This window comes from Gekko japonicus, unplaced genomic scaffold, assembly GCF_001447785.1.
Source record: "Gekko japonicus isolate JY-2015 unplaced genomic scaffold, Gekko_japonicus_V1.1 scaffold6, whole genome shotgun sequence".
Classification (NCBI taxonomy): domain Eukaryota; kingdom Metazoa; phylum Chordata; class Lepidosauria; order Squamata; family Gekkonidae; genus Gekko; species Gekko japonicus.
Genome location: NW_015166417.1, coordinates 1459449 through 1473743, shown reverse-complemented (window position 1 = coordinate 1473743; position 14295 = coordinate 1459449). Strand labels below are relative to the sequence as shown.

At 43.8% G+C, this 14295-nt stretch overlaps 1 protein-coding gene across 1 annotated transcript in view; it reads left to right on the top strand.

Annotated features, from left to right (window-relative positions):
• Positions 1–12130, top strand: part of CCDC148 (coiled-coil domain containing 148) — a 140722-nt gene extending 128592 nt beyond the window's left edge. The window contains exons 12-13 of the mRNA XM_015411564.1: positions 9193–9333; positions 11984–12130. Of these exons, the coding sequence (XP_015267050.1) occupies positions 9193–9333; positions 11984–12130 (288 nt within the window). The remainder of the gene's footprint in view (positions 1–9192; positions 9334–11983) is intronic.
• Positions 12131–14295: the final 2165 nt, after the last annotated feature.

Genomic DNA, 14295 nt, shown 5'->3' with positions numbered 1-14295 from the left:
CAACATGAGCTTAGTTGCTATCTGAATTACATGCGTAGCAGTCTAATTACCTGGATGTTCACCCTGAGAACAGAGTTCAATGGAAGCATGCCTAGGATTGCAGCCTTATTAGCAGCATGCTAGTTGGGGACAGTAGATTAAAGGTGCTTTGTCTATGTGAACTAAGCTAGTGAGCATTGGAAAGCATCCTGTAATTTGTATTTTGAGCCACTGGGGGATATTTTTATTGAATCCTACAATCAGTGCTATAGGGGGCGGACACAATTACATGACAATGTGCCAGGTATTTGGGGACGGATAAAAGCTACAAACATAAATCTGTAGGTCTGTTTGGGAATGTGAGTCTAGGGTAAGGTGTTAGTACCGTAAGATCTGGGGCTGAACCAGGCTTATTTACAGATGTTCTTATCCAAAATGTTGTTGTAATTGGCCCAGACAAAAGCAGCTTTTTAAAAGATTCTGTGTAGTTGAATGTGTGAGAAAATATGTTCTCTAGCTTGTTTTTTCTTGCCTTAAAATTACCACGTTCGTTTTGTAGACATCAGAGGTAGTTTCCAGATTTATTTTATTTTTTAAAATCCATTTGGCTTCTATTTCGGCCGTTCGTGAATCTGCTGCACTGTAAACCTTTTTGGCCAGATATTCTCAGTGTTAGTTTTTCATATAGTTAACTGGAACAACCACAATGGAATAACCATACGCCTGATGGAACTGCATTTCTGTTTACAGAAGAGGGGGCGGTGGACTTCTGGTTGCTGGCGGCGCGCTAGCAGACTCACCTCCCGGACCTCCCGGGGGTGAAGCTGCGCTCCAGCCGAAGGAGGGGGTGCGCAGGCTCGTTAATGCCCCCAGGGACCCTGCGAAGGGACCCTGGCCATGGAACTTATAAGAGGTTGCCTTTTCGATGGCGGAATGGCGGAGAATTGAGGCGCCTCTTCATTCCGACGGTTCTCCGTGCTGAGAGACCGAATGGACAAGTGACACCGACCAGGGCAAGCGCAGGAGATCGAGCGTCAGAAATGAAGCCGAAAATGAGGATGGAAGACCAATTATGAACGTGAGTCAGTTTTAAAGCGTTTGCAAAGGAAAAAGATAGCTCACCACCCCACTGAATGGGAAGAGGGTGAGCGGGGGAGGGACGCCTCCCATGCACATGAACTTTTGAACGTTTGAGGGGGGAGTGGAAGAAAACGCGAAAAAACCTGTCTAGAAGTACTTACCAAAGCGAGTTTAAGCGTTCAAGTGCACATTCAGATACTTTTTAAAAAATTGCGAAAGTAAACAAACGATAAAGATGGCGGGGAAGAAGGACAAAGAAAAACTTTTGAACTGAAAGTGACTGAGAGCCCGAAACCGGAAGTTACCAGTGAGTTGGCTAAGACCATAGTAGAATCCATGCGCCCCCTGATGGAACAGCTGACATGCATAGCAGTCTAATTACCTGGATGTTCACCCCGAGAACAGAGTTCAATGGAAGTATGCCTAGGATTGCAGCCTTATTAACAGCATGCTAGTTGGGGACAGTAGATTAAAGGTGCTTTGTCTATGTGAACTAAGCTAGTGAGCATTGGAAAGCATCCTGTAATTTGTATGCTGAGCCACTGGGGGATATTTTTATTGAATCCTACAATCAGTGCTATAGGTGGCGGACACAATTACATGACAATGTGCCAGGTATTTGGGGGCGGATAAAAGCTACAAACATAAATCTGTAGGTCTGTTTGTGCATGTGAGTCTAGGGTGAGGTGTTTTCTTAGTACCGTAAGATATGGGGCTGAACCAGGCTTATTTACAGGTGTTCTTATCCAAAATTTTGTTGTAATTGGCCCAGACTAAAGCAGCTTTTCAAAAGTTTGATAAAGGTGCATTCTGTGTAGTTGAATGTGTGAGAAAATATGTTATCTAGCTTGTTTTTTCTTGCCTTAAAATTTTCACGTTCATTTTGTAGGCATCAGAGGTAGTTTCCAGATTTATTTTATTTTTTTAAATCCATTTGGTTTCTGTTTCAGCCTTTCGTGAATCTGCTGCACTGTAAACCTTTTTGGCCAGATACTCTCAGTGGCCCTGGTCACACGGGAGGTTTAGGGCCAGAAGAGGGTCGGATCGGGGGCGCAGCAAACGGGCGCGATCCCACCGCAACGGACTCTGGTTCTTCCGGAGAGGACTCTCTGGCAGAGCAAGGGGCAGCAGCCCCAAAAAGTCCTTATAAGTTGTGGAAGAGACGGGGAAAGGAGAAGTGAAGGCTGAAGGACTCTGATTTGTGCCTTTGAGAACTTTGAAGTGGGATGATTGGGGGCACTGTTCTTAGACAGTTAAATTTAAGATTTTTTAAAAAAGGGTAAAAAGTACTATAAATGTTTGACTCAGTTTATAATGACATAAAAGAAGGGAAGACTTGATGTAATTAAGCTATTGATGATCTCCACTCTTGGGTTTTTAGGTAGTAGTGGGTTTCTTTACTTTATCCTGTATATGTAGTCCCCCTCCCCTTTTTTCTGTGTTAGTTTTGTAGTCTTATAAAAAATAATAAAAAATCCCCTCCGGGGGCTCAAAAAAAGGGGGGGGAGAAGAGGGGGCGGTGGTGCATAAAGACCCCCCCACTTTGCCCCATGCTATTATGAGGGTCCACTGCCCCTTCTCCAGAACAAAATTTTGGAGGGGGGGTCTCAGTGGACTGAGGCAAGAGGGGGAAGTGAGAAGGTTCCACTCTGTAAAGCCCATGGATGATTGGAGACACCCATTTTGTCCTAGAATTGCAGTATGTCCTGTGAAAAGGGATGGGGGGGACACTTACTTTCATTTTTCATTGTCTTTCTCTTTAAAAAACCCCCCAAATGTTGTGTTTGTTTGCTTTGAAAAGTACCTTTCTTCAGAGCTGGCGCAATCACAGAGGCAAACTAGGTAACCATCCTGTACATCAAATTCTTGAGATATCTGATGTAAATAGTTTGGAGAGAGGGACACTCCCTCTTTTTGGTGGAGGAGCTCAGAGGTAGCTGCTAGGTCATATGTTGAGTGATAGTCCTTCATTGCAGGGGACAAAACTGATAGCTTTGGGGTTTCTGCCGACTGGCTAGGATATAGAGAGTAGTCCAAAGTGTGGGGTAATGGAGCTTGACAGGTTTAAAAAAAATAGTATCCCATTCCACTCTTGATAATTGAATATGCTATTGTTACACCTTTGTAACATAATAAGAGATGCGCAGGGCAATGTTCCCTCTAAGTTGCGGAGTCTTGTGAGCATAAATTCTACTCTGTGAGCTACTGGCATTAAAGCTGTGAGCGAGTGACTTGGCTACTGCATACATTAGTTTGCTCTGGAGCCCTCCTTCCTGAGCTAAGACAAAAGTGTGTGAGCCAGAGGCTAAAAAACTGTGAGCTAGCTCACCCTAACTCAGCTTAGAGGGAACACTGGCAAGGACCTTAGGCCCAGGGCCATACATCACATGGAAAGGGGCTGATCAGGATCCCTGCCTTCCAGATTTGGTATCGGCTTAGCTTCTATCCTGGTTATGAGAATTGCATGGCACATTTGGACTGTGCATAGATTGAAGTGATGTGCTGGGATACTGTCACATGTGGCTCCTGCAGTAGCCTCAGTGTTAGGAAGAGGTGCATGTCCTGGCTTTGGATCTAATGGACAGACTGTCACTTTTTGGCTGGTGCTGAAATCATTCTACTGGAACCAGTTCATCAAAGAGTATATTTTGCTTTATATTAATTAACCGTTTTTTAAACATTTTTATTAAAATTTATTAAAGAGCAACAACAAAAAAGAGAGAAGGAACAAAAACATACCAACTAAATGCACCATCAAAAATTTACCCATTGTGTGGTGTGGTGGTTAACAGTGATGGCCTCTAATCTGGAGAGCTTGGTTTGATTTCCCCACTTCTCAGCATGAAGCCTTGAGCCAGTCACGGTTCTCTCAGAACTTCTCAACTCCACTTGCCTCACAAGGTGCCTGTTTGTGGGGAGAGGAAGAGAATGCAATTGTAAGCCACTTTGAGACTCTTTAAGCTAGAGAATGGCAGGCTATAAAAACCAACTCTTCTCCACATAAGCATAAAAACAAAAATGCTAAGACACGTGCAGAGGTGGCCGCTCTTTTATTAATAGCAGCCAAGAAGCTAATATAGATTGTATTAATATTGTATTAAACAGCAAATGATGTGCCTACGATGTGTTTAATGGATATTAGAAAATTTCTAGTGTGTTTTTCTTAGTTATAGGTTTTAGGGGTTTTTTGGTAGTTCTACTGTTTGATGTTATATTATTGTTATAATGAAATTTTTAAAATTCCATAAATAAAGAGTTATTTAAAAAAACAAAAATGTTGGCATTGAGTGATTATGATTTTTCTTCTAGCTATGTTGTCTAATCCATCCTCAGTTAAACTCTTGATCATAATGAACCCAATCAGGATACATCACCTTTTTTTTTTTTGGTATGTTGTTAATTTCCCCAAGAAATTGCTCTTTTACTTTCAACATCCGATCTTGAATCTTAGTGGGTTTTTGCTTCTGGTTTCTGACAAAGACCAATCTGGCAGCAGTAACAATATGTAAGGCTACTATTTGAAGATCTCTAGGAAAGTAAGGTACATAATCTAGCAGTAATGTCTCTGGTTTGTAGGGAATTTGTTTTCCCTACCTGGCTAATATAATCCTCACCACTTGCTTCCATTAATTGAAGGCACACTCACTCATTATTTAGCAGTTTTGAAAGTACCATATCTTTTAAAAGACCATAGTTTCAAGGATATTTAATAAATAAACAAAATTTTTATGACAAAAGAATAGGGACAAATCCTTTCACTCGCACTGCCTCACACGGTAAAACAGGGATTATTTTGAAATTCCCTCAATACAAGCCATCCTTTCATACAAGACAGCTTCAATAAGAATCTACATTTTAAATTTGTAGTTACTGTTCTCCTTTAATCTCAACAATTAATTGATAAGTGGCTTTACTCGCAATTGAATTGTGCTTTGACTGTTTAGCACTCCCTTTCTCAAAGTGGCTGAATAATAGACTTTATCATAAGCATTCACCATGGCCTAGATAGCCCAGGATAGTGCAGTCTCTTCATATCTCAAAAGCTAAACAGCGTTGGCCATGGTTAGTATTTGGATGGGAGTCCACCAAGGAATAACAGGGTTGCTATGCAGAGGCAGGCAATTGCAAATCTCCTCTAAATGTCTCTTACCTTGAAAACCCTAGGGGGTCATCATAAATTGGCTACAACTTGATGGCAAAAACAAAACCCACACACATTCAGTTGTTCATACCCTACCCTTTCTTGAAAGAGCTCGGGGGGGGGGTTGCACATGGATGAGATCAGGGGTCATTTTATAGAAAAAGAGCTAGGGGAACTCATTAGCATAACTCATTAGCATATGCCACACCCCCTGACATCACCGGAAGTGTGTCATATCCCTCCCTCTTCTCCTGCCTCCTCCTGGCTGAATGAGGGCCAGAAGCGGGGCGGCCGGAAGCAGGGGGCAGGGCTTCATCATGTGCCCCGCCACCCGTACCTCACCCGGGGGAACTGCGTTCCCCCGCGTTCCCCCCCGAAATGACCTCTGGATGAGATCATCCATTTTTGCCTCACAACAATATGGCTGGGTAGGTTAGTCTGACAGAGGTCTAGTGTTAGCTGATGACCTTCTTGGCCAGGTCAGGGATAAACACAGGTGTTCGCAGTCCCAGTCCATCGCTCTAACCACTATACAACACTGTCTAAGTATTTTGAAGGCAAATAAAGCCTTCCCATCAGGCCTGTATTAAGACATGCTGAGGCCCAAAGATATTTAATATAAAAATGCTAACCATTACTGAATATATATAGGTGGATAGCCATGTTGTTCTGAAGGAGCGGAACAAGTTTGAGTCCAGTGGCACCTTTAAGACCAACAAAGTTTTATTCATGATGTAAGCTTTCGTGTGCATCTGAAGAAGTGCGCATACACACAAAAGCTTATACCTTAAATAAAATTTTGTTGGTCTTAAAGGTGCCACTGGACTCAGACTTTGTTCTGAATATATACAGTTCAGGGCCTCAGATTATATATAGCTCCATGCCTCAGATTATATATAAATATATATATTTAAAGGCCTCCCATAATCTGAGGCCCTGAAGGGAACCTTGCTTATCTTACATATACATCCAGCTCTGCATCCCAGTATCTGTGTCTTGAGACAGGTAACAAACAGGATCTGTTACCTAGAGCGGGGGAAGCCACCTTCAGCCTGTTCTCTGGCTCGCTCCTCAGTATTTTCCTTGCATTAGTCACTTGATTAGATATGTCAGCAGCCGTGCTCTGCTTCAGATTGATTTATACTCTGGGCTCTTGCTAGTTTTCTTTCTCCCAAAACATCATTAGGCCAAGTCTACATATACTGAATGATAACACATTTGGTGGCATAAAAGCAGTCTAGATCTCTTGGTGCATACAGCATCCTCAAGGGAAGACTTTGCTGGGCCAGTGGATGACCTAGGCAAGGGATCATTTACTTTATGCAAATAAAATTGACCGAAACATTCCTACTCTTCTTTGTGGCAACTGTCGAAGCCTCCTGTACATTGCTCAAGGTTTACGTTCCCAGAGCCATAGAAGGAATCGTCCCACATCCACTGTCAGACTTCTTCTTTTAAGTGACTCCAAGCATAATTGTTTCCTGCTGTGGAATGACCAAAGGAATTCTTGGAACATATGAGGGAAGAAACAAGGTGCATTTGGGGAAAAAATAATTTATTTCAACCATGTGTTTGATAAGCATTTGAACAATGTGCTTAAGCCCTTGTGTATGTATGAGGAAAATGAAAGCATTCAGATGGTTTAGTGCAGGATTGCTTCCAAGAAACATTAAAAAATACAAATATAGGGAGATACAAGATGTTCCCTGTGTATTAAGCAAGCAAAGAGTCAAAGTCTTAATCAGCCAATCTACTTATTGACCTCTCTAGTAGTCTTAGTGGTCAGTACTCCATTCTACATCTGGAACTCTGACAAATGAAATCCTGTGTAAATGCAGACTTAGTAGGTTCCACTGGTCCTGTCTATTTTCATTAGTTCAAAGGACTTTTCCTTTCTTCATAGCCTTGATTGCTCTAAGACTCAACTGAAAATGCAAGAAGTGTATCCTGGAAAGGCACCTGCACATTTCTTCACACAATGCCTAATTAATTTGTGAAACTTGCTGCCAGAGGAGAGTGTAAAGGCCACTTGGTTACACAACTTTAAAGGGGATTATACAAATTTACATAGAATAGGTCCCTCCCTCAATGGCAGTTATTCATGATGGATAAATGGGAGCTCCATGTTCATAGGCCTATTCTAAGTGCCAGTTCCTGAAAGGGGGAGCATTCTGGGGCATCTGGTTGGCCACTGAGGAGAGTGCTGAATGAGATTAACCATTGATCTGATCCAGTAGGGCTCTTTTTATGAGATACCATTCTGCTTAGTCTGGAAAACTACCCATATTAAAAGAACAGCCTCACAAATGGCATGGTCTCTGAGGATTCTGAGCCAAACTAGATGTGACAGTGTCCACAGGTTTGACCTGTGGCAATACCACCATTTTAAAGCCTAATGGGACCATTTAAAAGTAATACGAGAGCCTGATCCTGATTGGGCCTGCAATGTGGTGGGATGCTCTCTTCCCCCCCCCCGTGACTTTTCAAGTGCTGACATAGCTTCCGGGTGGGGGGGGATACAGCCATTTTGGCTCTTGAAAAGGCACTGTGACTTTGGGGAGTGAGTACTTCATCCTACCATGCTGTGGACCTAATCAGCATTGGGCCCTTGACATTTTTAAATAGTCTCATTCGGCTTTAAAATGGCACTAGCATCCAATGGGCCTACAATGTGGTGGGATGAAGCACTCCCCCCCCCCATGGATGCCATCATGTCTAGTTTGGCCCTCAGACATCGTTAAAGGGTTCCCTTTAAGTGCAGGCAGCCGGAGAGCCCCGCACACCTGATCTCAAGAGAGAAGGGAGAAGGGTGGCTGCAGGTGTTGGGGCTTGGGGGTGGGTCTTCCCCTGCTGGCCAGCTGGTCGGCAGCAGGCTGAAACCCCCCCCAAAAGCGGGTAACCCCCCCAACCTGGGGGGTCTGGCAACCCTAAAGTCAGGAGTCCCCAACCTTTTTGAGGCTGTGAGAACCTTTAGAATTCTGACACAGGGCAATGGGCACAACCACAAAATGGCTGCTGCGGGAGGTGGAGCTAGTCACAAAAGGGCTGCCACAGGAGGAGGAAGAGCCAACTACAGGAGGAGGAGCCAACTACAAAATTATAGGAAATGAGGTTACATATAACCAGGGGTCATTTCGTAGAAAAAGAGGTGCAGGAGCTTATTAGCATAACTCATTAGCATAACTTATTTGCATATGCCACACCCCCTGACATCACCGGAAGTGTGTCAGAAGGCAACGCCCACCACTCAGGCTCCACTGGACTGTTTTGGATTGCTAGCTATTGGGGGGGGGGACATGCAGATCTGTCCTCGCAGAGGAGAGAGAGCTTGTACCTGAATAAAACTTGGTCTTAAAGGTGCCACTGGACTGTTTTGGACCAGGGGGCTGGGGGGAGCTCTGCAACTTACCTGGCTGCTTCTTGCTCTGACTGAGGGCTGCTGGGAGCAGGGGGGGGGGCTTGTTGCATGTGCCCGCCCCCTGGGCTCTTTACTGCTGGAGCTCTGCTCCTGTGCGCTCCTGCAGGATATGACCCCTGCATATAACTAATAGTAACTCTTTCTTCAGCATTTCAGGAGAAGCTCTGTTTAAGGATGCCTTTTAATCTGTACAGCCAATCAGAAGCCCTGATGGGCAAACACCTCACCTAGATCCTCTCACTTTCTAAAAGCACTTGGGGGGCACCAGGGTGCCCACAGGCAGCATGTTGGGGACACCTCATCTGTTTACAGTTGAGGATATATTTAAGGAATTTAATAGAAGAGAATATGATCTTGTCAGACGTTTAGAGTCTTCAAACATATTGTCATCCACATTTCCCCTACTACCTTTTTGGATGTAATCATGGGATTCCCTGATATATGTGAAAATACCTATAGAAGGATTGAGTGGTTTAGCCTTTGTCTTCCGGATGTCTTGTCTGGAAACATGAAGAGTCAATCCTTGGTCATACAAAATATTTGAACAGCTGATTCTTCCCATATTGCTCCACAGGTTGCCATTGTTGCAGAGTTTGATCCTGCTCGAATGATTGCAGACACAGTGGCATCGAAAGCTCGCATGGGCATTGGGACGGAAGAAGAATTTGTTCTGCAAAAGCCTCTGTTTGAATTGCATACGTTCACCGATGAGCAGGTATCTGGCCGTCTTGCATGGTCTGTTCTGCATCCACACCACAACAGAAAGATTTAAACATAGGCAGTAATGTTGTGAAAAATCAGACTTCTGGAAGGGGTAGGATAGGATAGATTAGGATAGGAGGTTCAGTGTCAGCCCACTGTCTTAAATGCATGCACTTCTGTGGACATCCACATGTACCCCTCTTCCATACTGAAAGCTTGTAAAGTAAGAAGTTCAATGAGAATTTTTTTCACAAGCCTTCTTGGCATCCCTCCTCTAGCCACAATACAAAGTTCAAAAATGGCATTTGTTACTAGAGAGATGATCAAATGAGTTCTGACTAACTGTGAAGTGCTTAACCCATGGGAAGCTGAAATAACGTTTTCTTTATGTAGAAAAGAGGTTTTGTGGTGATGAGATGTAAGGACCTTTTGCCGAGGTTATGCTTCAGTAAAATCTTGTTCATACACTTTTCCTCCTTCACATTCCAGTCATGTTCTATGTATTTTATGACTGAGGGTTCATCATTGTGGCTTCTGTGCAGTCCCTCATGGGGACTGCACATTCACAGGCCAGCCACCGAAGAGCTAACAAGCTTTACAAAGATCTTTCTAGAGTCTTGGAGTGCTCCTCCTCGGCCCTGTCTTAGTGTATCCCTTTTCCCACCCAAAGGGTCATGCGACGGGGGCAGGGCTAGCACTCTTCCCTCCGTTCTCCTTTCACCATCATGAGGAGAGCACAAGCCTTTCTCTTCTCTGGCGGTCTTCTGTAGCGTCATAAGTACTGTATACCTGATGGCTTTATTCAAAAAGTGCAAGGATTGTTGGATGGAACAGGTGAGCCTCGGTGGCATGGTTGAGAGAGATTTTGATGTTCGGTGTCAAGGAGTGGGGGATCACTTCCAGTGTCACAATGATGGAAACGGGGTTATCTTTATCTGTAATCATTGTTCATCAAGTGGTTTTCTGTGCAGACACACATCCCACCCTCCTTTCCCCACTGTGGGCTGCTTATCATTTCGGGTTAATTATAGCCCTCATGGTGGCGAAGGGAAAACTGAGGGAAAAGTGCCTGCCCCTCCCCTGTCACATGACAGGGTGGGGAAAGGGATACACTAAGACGGGGGTGGGGAGGAGCACTCCAAGGCCATAGAAAGATCTTTGTAAAGCTTGTTAGCTCTTCCATGGCTGGCCTGTGACTGAGCAGTCCCAATGTGTGCCTGCACAGAAGAACACTCAATGAACAACAGCTACAGGTAAGGGCAACCCCGTTTTGTTTCACACGTTATGATAGTTATGCGGAGGTTGCAATTGCAGGTGGTTCCTGGCAGTGTCGCAGAAACACTGTGTGCAGCAAAGGTATAAAGTACTGAGACTGATGCATGGAGAAGTGTTTTCAGCTCATACTTTATTATGTACAGGATAACTTGAGATACTTAGTCTGGCCCGAGGCCGGCTTATATCTACATAGCAAACCACACCCCAAACACCCCCCCACAAGCATGATAGGCTATTTACAGTGTCCCCCAGTCCCATAGGTCCCTCCTTGGATCCTAGCTGTCTGATAGGTGTGTGCTAGGATCTGTTTGGGCTATTGTCATTGGAAGTGAAACTTGGGCCCTTCACCTGGCCACATGTGCGGCCCGACCACATGCACGGTCTCGCGGGGTACACAACAAAACATAATGTATATATTTTACACCGGATACCTAAAAGTCCTCCATGGTGAAAGATGTCTTGGAGTAACCTTCATAATGTGTGAAGTGGCCCTTAAGCTCTGTGTACAGGTTGCGTTGGGGTACCTGAAGAGCCACCCACAATATGAAAGACCTATCCCTGTTCATGACCTATTTTGATTCTGTCCCTTCTGGCTTTTAATATATAGCAGCCATTCTGGCCATTGCACAAGCATATTTACAGTATCATAGGATGGCAGGAATGGTTACCAGTGGTTGTTGGTAGGTTGCAAGTTCTTTTGTGGAGCAAAGGGTATTTCAGCATCTCTGAAACAGCTCAGGGGGTGTGGCATATGCTAATGAGTTATGCTAATGAGCTCCGGCAGCTCTTTTTCTACAAAAAGACCCCTGCTGACATGGTATACTGAATAAAGGGCTGGGCCACTGGAATCAAATCCCTGCTCTGCTTTGGAGGTTCACTTTTGGGCTCATCACAATCTCTAAGCCTAAGTAACCTCACTGGGAGGTTTTTGCGAGGATAAGGTGGAGGGGGGTGAATGAAGTAAGAGGCCAGTTTGGGTCCCCATTAGGAAGAAAAGTCGAAAATAAAACAAAATACATGCAAAATAAGTACAATGTTTTAAAAAAATTAAACAGAGACTTAAATACCCTGCTTCCCTGATATATACATGTCACCCTACATATAGATTATTACCATGTGGTATTCTGAATATTTTTATTTAATGGGGAAGCCTCATGTCGTCGTCCCCCCAAAATCCAGAAGGGTATATATGTATCTGCATGCACACACTTGTGCTCACAGGAGGATTGCATTTGATAGATTTCATTAGTCCAGGCAATCTTTATTCTAACTGCTAATAGTAACTGGACAAACATGTTACCCTGTGCCTTTTAATGAGCTGACATTACAATGCGAACAACTTATTCCAAGGTGCGTGGCTGATCATGAGTATGCTTTCTTTTAAACAGATCATTTCTGACGCCCGGGTTCGTGTGGAACTAGCTCTTCGCGAAGCTGGACTTCATAAAACACTTTATGCCCAAGAGCTTTTACCTAAAATCCTTCCACCCAGACCACCACGGAGAGACATGAATTCCGTATTATTTAAAATGTAGAACTGGGAATGAACTGACAATCTTTCTGAATAATTTATTAACAATCCTTTTAAATAAAGTATTTTGAGTTGAGGCAATGTTGAACTGTGGAGAAAGGTGTTTCCCCCCCTGTTTCTTTTTGAATTGCCTAGGAGTGCAGCAATCAGGGGGCTGTTTTATGCTCCCTCACGGCCATAAGCATTGCTGTATTGTAGCATATTCCTGGGAACACAGGTTTACTGAAATATCATTTTAGTTCTTTGAGGTGAAGCCATCATTTTAGACAAAAATCTGGAAAGAAAGGTTCTGCAAGGGATGCATATCCACATTGGGAACCCACAGAGAGATTTCCATCAGGTTGAGTCTGGTATATTGGGTAGGCAGTGGGACTTAGTGGATTCAAATCCATGAAGCTTGTTGGGTGATGTTGGACCATTTACCATACCAGCCTGACCTATGTCACACAATAACTGTGAAGCTAAAATGGGTGATGAAATTATGCGCTGTACTGCCCTCTTTGGATGGAAGATAGGATAGAAATAAACAGGCATTGAGTCCCGTGATTTCAGGCTCCCCGGGTGCCTGATATGTTGGTTCCTGGGGAAGACACGAGAGCTTTTTTGCATAAAGTTATTGTACTTGTCTTTTTTGTGTACATCAAGATATTACCATTGGGCCAGCTGTGTTTTGGTCTGATGTATCTTGTATTTCCAGTTTGCAACAGAAAGAGCTGTTTTGATGCAGGCTGATGGGCTAGGAACCTCTGGGCTAATTAAACTCCTCCTTCTTCCCTGAAGCAGTTTTCCGACCTTAAAACAAAACAAAAAATCCCTCTGCTTTAATTGACTAAATGAGAGCCAGTTTGGTGTAGTGGTTAAGTGCGCGGACTCTAATCTGGGAGAACCGGGTTTGATTCCCCACTCCTCCACTTGCACCTGGCTGGATGACCTTGGGCAAGCCGTAGTTCTGATAAGAGCTGTTCTTGAAAAAAGAGCAGTTACTCTCAGAGCTCTCTCAGCCCCACCTACCTCACAGGGTGTCTGTTGTGGGGAGGGGAAGGGAAAGGAGTTTGTAAGTGGCTCTGAGACACCTTTGGGTAGTGAAGGGCGGGGTATAAATCCAATCTCTTCTTCTTCTCTTCTAAATACATATACAGCTTTAAAAAGAAAAAGGGCAGGTGACTGAAGCATGTGGGCAGAGCACAACTGACTATTGAGTGTGTTTGGTATGCTGGGCAGTGTGTCTACCAAATGCACAGCAAAAGGGGGAAAGGTTCTAGTTGTGCCTGGTGGGGAGGGGGGTGTTGTGTTGAATTGGTCTGTATGTATTCTGTGTCTTCTTCCATCTCTGAAGCTTCTTTCCTCCTTCCTGCCTTTTGGATATGGTCGATGGAAGCTGTGGAGATGCAAATGGCAGATGTCCTGTTATACAGAGAGCATTTTCATTACACGGCAAGCAAAATGCAATTATGTCTTGAGTGGGCCACATTTCTCAGAGAGAGGATTTCGCTTCTTCACAATTTAATCCCGGCACACAAAAATGTAAAATGGCTTGCAGCTCCTGCACAGAAGTACTTCTCCCGTCACTTTCACTGCCGGTTGTATTATTTGAATCTTAAAAAAAAAAAATTATGCTAGCCTTATTAGTATGAACCACTATTGCTGGATTATTATTATAAATGGAAATATAAGCTCTTTCCACTTGTAGAAGCCAATTTGATGCATCATGTTTACTGCAAACCAATCATCCGAACAATTTCATTTTGCAAATTAGCTCTTGAGAATAAATTACAAAATTAGAATATTTCAGCTATGCAGGGGGGGGTGTTGTTATGGTGTAGCAAGGAACCCTGTTTGTTCTGTTGGATGAGAGTAAACTTGATAAGTCATTATCAGGTTTAAAACGCATTTCCAGACCTTACGCAGGATGCATGTAAAATAGATGTCAACAAGGTACATCCCATTTGTAGCCTGCCAATTAGCCACAGTTTGAACAGTTTATGCCCAGGATTGAGAGATGAATGATCTTAGCAAAAATACACACACACTCCAACCACACAACATTTGAGTCCAGGAACATCTTAGAGACCACCAAGATTTGGGAGACCACCAAGCTTTTGAGAGTCGGAGCTCCCTTCATCAGATAGGTCTGCGTTTTCAAGGGTCCCTGTCTGACAAAAGGAACTT